Consider the following 6,000-nt stretch of genomic DNA (forward strand, 5'->3'; position numbering starts at 1 on the left):
AACTAAAGTAGCTTACTTGTCCAACAGAATTGAGATAATTTGTTGCAGAATCAAACTGTTAAAAATTCCTAAGTTAAGAAAAATATTGCATTGCCTAAGAAAAGAGGCTGTTTACCCAGAAAAGAGTTATTTCCACATTTTATCAACATACTGTCTACTTTTTTATGAACCTAAAGGAAATGGACAAATTTGAATATCATCTTATATCTATGTAAAACAACAAAAAAATGAGATTAAGATGGAGATTTGTGGGGTTGCCAAGTGAAAAGCCTAAGATAGTATATTAGGGAGTTACACGCCCTGCTCACTATGCTCAGCAACCCCCCTATCGTGGGCAGTAGGCAAACCCAGCTTCCCCCACAGCCACCAGGCAGGGCCAGATTGCGGCTGTGCCAGCCCGAGCCCCTTCTCCCTCCCCGTCCCTGCTCCTCCTTCCCCCAGCCGCGCCAGCCTGGGCACCTTCTCCCCAGCCCTGCCAGCCCAAGCCCCTTCTCCTGCCCCTGGCCATGCCAGCTCAAGCCCCTTCACACATACCCTACCGCACCACCCCAGACCCCTTCTGCCTCCCCGCCCCCGGCAACACCAGCCGTCCCCCGGCCACCCCTCAGCCTAACGCTAAATCACCCCTCTCAAGCGAGGCCATGCCAGGCCCTGCCCCCAGCATCTGGGGAAGGCTAGGCCATGGTGTGCCTAGTCCGGCTCACCTCCCGGTGGCAGGGGAAGGCCAAGGTCATGGTGCCCGAGCAGGGTTGCCAGACAGTTTCACAAAAAATACCGAACATGGCAGGAAGAAAAAATTGGTTAAAAAACCCCCCAAAAAAACACGCACACAAAAAAAGTCCCAGCGCCTTTAAATCCCACGCTCCCAACCCCCACCAGACGCTACAGGGGAAGAATGTCCCAAGCGGCCATCTGTCCGGTATTTTGTGGGGTTTTTTTTTACTGGACAGAAGCAGCAAATACTGGACTGTCCGGGCCAATACCAGACAACTGGCAATCCTATGCCCCATCTCTCCAATTGATAATGGATGGGGCATGGCTCCGGGGACAGGGCCTGGGGCAGAAGGAGTGGGGTTGGGGGCGGGGCTTTACCCATCCATGCCTAGCCCCAGCCTGTGGATGCTGTGACGTGGTGACGTCACTTTGTGTCTCACAGGAACATTTTTTTTTTATAGAGAAAGAGAGAGACTTTAGAAATGTGACTCTGTCAGTCTGTCCATCCATTCAAGAACTTCTCCTAAGTGGTAAATTTGGTACCCAGATTCCTCTTATCATAACTTAAAGCAAAGTGAGGGTTTGGTTGCTCCAGGATAATGGGATATGTGTGGAATTCAATTGCTTCTCATAAAATGGAAAGGGAAGGGCATGGCAAGAGGAAATGATATGGCAGAATGGCCATGGGAGGCTGCAAAATGACAGAGATGGGGACCAGGATAGCTATGACCCCATTGGGCTAGCAAGGAACAGGAGTAGAGAAAGGGATAGCTATCTACTGTATATTTCAGAGAGTTTGTGTGAATGTGTCTGTCTGTCCCTCAGCTGGGGAACATGCACCCCTCCCCCACTTGTGCCTGTTGGAACGTAAGTGGCCATGGAGAAGCACTTCTCACCTGGCCCCAAGTTGCTGCCTTGAGAAAGGATGCGGGTTGTCCTCTGTCCCTAGGGCAGCCTGCACAATGAACCCCTCATTGCCAGCCCCACCCCAGAGCAATAATTGAAGTGAAGAAAAACAAAAATCTTATTTCAGTTAAGGAGAGGAGCAATGCCAGGTAAATCTTCTAGTTAAAAAGACTAAAAAGCACAGCACATTTTCTTTGGAAGGAATCATCAGAACAATTGTTCTTCCAATTCTGTTAGCAGCTCTTCTTAACTATCTTATTTTTACAGGCTATAGAAGCAACACAGGCTGGATTTTCCAACATATGGATTACATCTGAGAGGGGTCAGATCTGGGTTATGACAAATTACAACACCATCATAATTTTCAGCTATAACATAAGTCATTAGTGAGGACACCCCGATCATATCCAGCGTTATAGGAGGACATCTAGTCACCCGATAGCTGGGATTAGGAATGGGAATCGTTAACCAGGAAGCATCACCCTTATGGTTAAAACCGTTGGGTTTATTACTGGAGCCTGGGCATGATGGGCCTGTATAGCTCGGTGGTCTTGTGCACTCCTTAATATTTACTTACATAAATCTGATTTTGTTCAAATATATTTTCAATGTATTTGAGATCATGACCTAAGTGAAAGCCTATTTAAATGTATTACTTGCGGGCTGCGCCCCGTGCCCGCTATACTCGCCTACCCCCTTCTCTCTGGTGCGATGACTTCATGCCCCCCTCGGGTGTGATGACGTCATTGTTACCGCCCCCCCCAGGGGGGAACTTTTTTTTTTAGAGAGAGAGATACTAAATAATCCATTTGTAACCACCCATGTTCAGAGCTACAGGGTTTCCTTAGCTGCATGCCCCCATGACCTAGAATTTCAGGCGTGCAAAGCACAACAACCAGGCCCCATCTTGTGTGCCACAGATCCCCCTGCCCTCTCCCTCACTTGGCACCCTGGTGCCTAACCCCGCCCCTTCCTACCCAGCAACTGGTACGGACTCCCTGTTCCGTTCCCCTCCCCCTCCTCGCATCTAATGCCTGATCCCATGCTCCACCCCGCCCCTTTCCGCCTCCCCCCTCCTGGACACCCTGGAGCCGAGTTCCCTCCCAACTTTTCCTCCTCGCACCGCGCTGCCCCCCGCCCGTCGCCACTCACCGGGTTCCGAAGTTGCACTTGCCCATGAGGTTGAGCTTGCAGAAGTGGAGGCGCTGGCAGCCCGCACACTCCTTGCGGACGCAGAGCCGCAGCGGCGACACGGCGAGCACCCAGCGGCAGCCCCCCTGCATGTGCACCAGAAACCGCTCGTGCCCCACATCCCGCAGGATCTGCTCCAGCTGCGGCTCGGGGAGCCCCAAGTGCTGGGGGATCTGGCTGAACTCCAGCCGCCCCCCGCTGGAGCACAGCACCTTGGTAATGAAGCTGCAGACCGCGGGGTCCGACATCCCTGCTCGCTTCCCCGGAGGTAGGACGGGACTGAGCGGTGGGCGGCTCCGCTCGCTTGGGTTTCTTGGGCGGAGCAGGCGCCTCCTCCCGTCCAGCTGGTAAGAAGAATCGAAACTGAAGGCAGAAGAGCACGGCCGTGGGGGATGGGCGGAAGGGCTGTGAGTTAACAGGCGAAGTCATGCAAAATATGTAGCAGGAGGGGAGGGCATTTTAGACCCTCATTTACAGACATGTACCCTGGATCTAACGCTGAGGGAGACCAGCTGCAAACCAGAAAGATGTTGGTGTCATCTGGAATACACAGTGGAGGAGGCGTAACAGAAGCCCCTTTAAATTAGGGTCAGAGTTTTGCCCCTCTGCCTGACCCCCGGCCCCCCACAACCAACCACCAGCCTGATGCTCCTGGCCCTTGCACCATTACACCCAGCAGCATGGAAAGCATAGGGTTGCCAGGTGTCCGGTTTTGAACTGGACAGTCCAGTGTTTGAGCTTTCTGTTTGGGAAACAAATTGAGAAAATAGAAATGTCCGGTATTTTCTAAATAAGATGTAATGTAGATTGTGATGTAATGTCACGTATGTCCAATATTTTTGTTGAAACCGTCTGGCAACCCTAGAAAAGCACGGTGCCTGGGTAGATCCAGGGCCTCATATCCTATGCAGTGGTGATTAGGACAATCTTGTTTATGTTAGGCCCTAGAAAATTAGGCCTAGTGCAGTTATGCTAAACCAGACATAACAAAGGTTTCTGGGTAGTCCCTGGGCAGAATGGAGATAGGTTCAAGTAGGGGTGCATCCTACACGCTTGCTTAAGATTACTGCCTGGCTTGCCCTGTCTGCCAAGCCCACAATGTAGGCAAACCTGTAAAGACAGTTCCAGCAACCAGACCTCCACCTTTGGGACCATGCCTGATGGACTTTATTCTGTTGCCTAAATGTCAATCTTTTGACTATGTGCTAGTTATTGTTTGCTTGTGTTTGGAATGGGTAAAAGCTGATGCCATCACAGTGGCAAAGAAACTTCTAAATCATTACATCCCATTATAGGAAATACACTTTGTGATCTCCAGTGATAGAGGTACCCACTTTACTGGACAAATTGTTTAACAAAACTAGCAAAGTACTACTCTATCAGACAAGCACCGCACTGTGCGTGACACCTAGAGAGCGCAGGAGCAGTAAAGAAACGAAACGGGATTAAAAAAAAAATCTTGCTAAAATATGTAAGAACTCTGGCTTAACATGGGTAGAAGCACTCCCGATTGCCCTAATGAGCATGAGAGCGACTCCTAATCGAAAAACTGGACTCAGTCCACATGAAATTGCATGTGGCCGACCTATGAAATTGTTAAGCAGCCAAAAAAATTGACCTGGCTGATGCCACGCTTATTAAAGAAAGCATAGTCAAGTATTGTCAGGAACTTATGAGGTGTGTACAGTCTTATCATTCTCAGGTTAAGGACGCCTTCCAGAAGGCCCTGATTGTGCCGTGCCATAAACTACAACCAGGAAATTGGGTTTGCGTGAAGGTTCACCAGTGGAAGACTGCCCTGGAACCCAGGTGAAAAGGTCCCTACCAAGTCCTTCTGACCACCCATACTGCTATAAAGTACGAGAAATTGCCCACTGGATTCATGCCTCCCACTGCAAACCGGTTCCAGTGCCTACGCAGGTTGGCCCCAACAAGGAGCACTGCAAACCTGGTACCAGAAACCCAGGCCCAGAAGCAGATGACGTCTGACCTCTAGGGAGCCACGCACGTTCAACCCACCGCGAATCGGGTGAACCAGAAGCAGACGGCATCTGTGTCCGAGGCAAATGGACTGCTATCCCTTTGGACGACCTGAAGTTTCGGTTGAAAAGGACTCAGATCTGTGGTACCCCTTTACTGAAGAATGGCTTTGTTATATTTTCGGGGTCCTCTGTGTGTTACTTTGTCTTTTATTTGTTGCTTTGCTCTTTTGGTAGTATGGAATGTGAAAGCATCAGAGGCTAATACCTTCCTACGCTTTGCTCATGAAATGAAGGCTCACATGCCTGCATTACGTAACATATCCTGCTGGATTTGCTCCTTAATGCAAATAGATAGTCAAAAGGGCCTTCCCATGATTCCTATTGCCCTTAGCGCAGCAAATATGACTTGGACTCCATCGTGGAAAGATCCCTTAGGCACCCAGAATATAACTTGGGCAAACTCCGGAATCCATACAGATAAATATCTGTTGGTGTGGCAGCGACCCGGTAAATGGTGTCTTCTCAAAGGATCTTCTACATCCAATACTTTATGGGTTGGTGAAAGTCAGTGCGAAATTTATTATATCTCAGGGTACGTCTACACTACAGCGCTAGTTCGAACTAACTTAGTTCGAATTAGTTAATTCGAACTAAGCTAGTTCGAACTAGCGCATCTAGAACTAAAAACTAGTTCGAACTAGCGTTTTGCTAGTTCGAACTAGCGCGTCCACACTGATTGGACGCAGGGGGGCATTTAAGGGCAGCTGAAACCGGTTCTGGCAGGGCATCAGGTCAGCAGTTGCTTTGTGTGGCTGCTGTCTGAGGCTATCTGAGGCTCGTGCTTAAAGGGACCCCCCCCCTGGACAGCCGGTTCTCAGCTTTTCCTGCTTGCTTGCCAACCTCGCCGAGGGACAGCAAAGCGTCGGTCTCTGTGCCCGTCTGTGTCGGTGCTTCCCTTCGGGGGGGGCCGCCGCAGGTGGCAACATGGAGCCACGGCTCGCCCTGCACCTTCTGGTGCACGTTCTGGACTTGCTGCTGCAAGCCTGCCAGCAATGGCTCGAGGCTGCCTGGCACCACCTGGGGAACGTCAGCCCCCTGCCTCTCCGCCTGGCCGCCCTGGGGGCCGTGGAGGAGCCGCGGCGGCGCCCCGGCACCGGCGTGCCCCGCCGCATCTGGCGTCTGGACACCAGCAGCGACTGGTGGGACC

General features: G+C 51.0%; 1 protein-coding gene across 9 annotated transcripts in view; it reads right to left on the reverse strand.

Moving 5' to 3' along the window:
* The window catches only part of LOC102450231 (protein mono-ADP-ribosyltransferase PARP12-like), a 39,762-nt gene extending 36,631 nt beyond the window's left edge, over positions 1 to 3,131 (reverse strand). For 3 of the 9 annotated variants that reach the window (XM_075900932.1, XM_075900947.1, XM_075900954.1), the window contains exon 1: positions 2,773 to 3,130. In XM_075900932.1, the coding sequence (XP_075757047.1) occupies positions 2,773 to 3,059 (287 nt within the window). In that variant the 5' untranslated portion in view covers positions 3,060 to 3,130. Of the gene's footprint in view, positions 1 to 2,772 lie in introns of all 9 variants that reach the window. The other 6 variants (XR_012896470.1, XR_012896469.1, XM_075900893.1 and 3 more) reach the window with 5 other exon arrangements.
* Between the last annotated feature and the right edge of the window lie 2,869 nt (positions 3,132 to 6,000).

Source organism: Pelodiscus sinensis, chromosome 1 (genome assembly GCF_049634645.1).
Source record: "Pelodiscus sinensis isolate JC-2024 chromosome 1, ASM4963464v1, whole genome shotgun sequence".
In the NCBI taxonomy this organism is placed as follows: Eukaryota; Metazoa; Chordata; order Testudines; family Trionychidae; genus Pelodiscus; species Pelodiscus sinensis.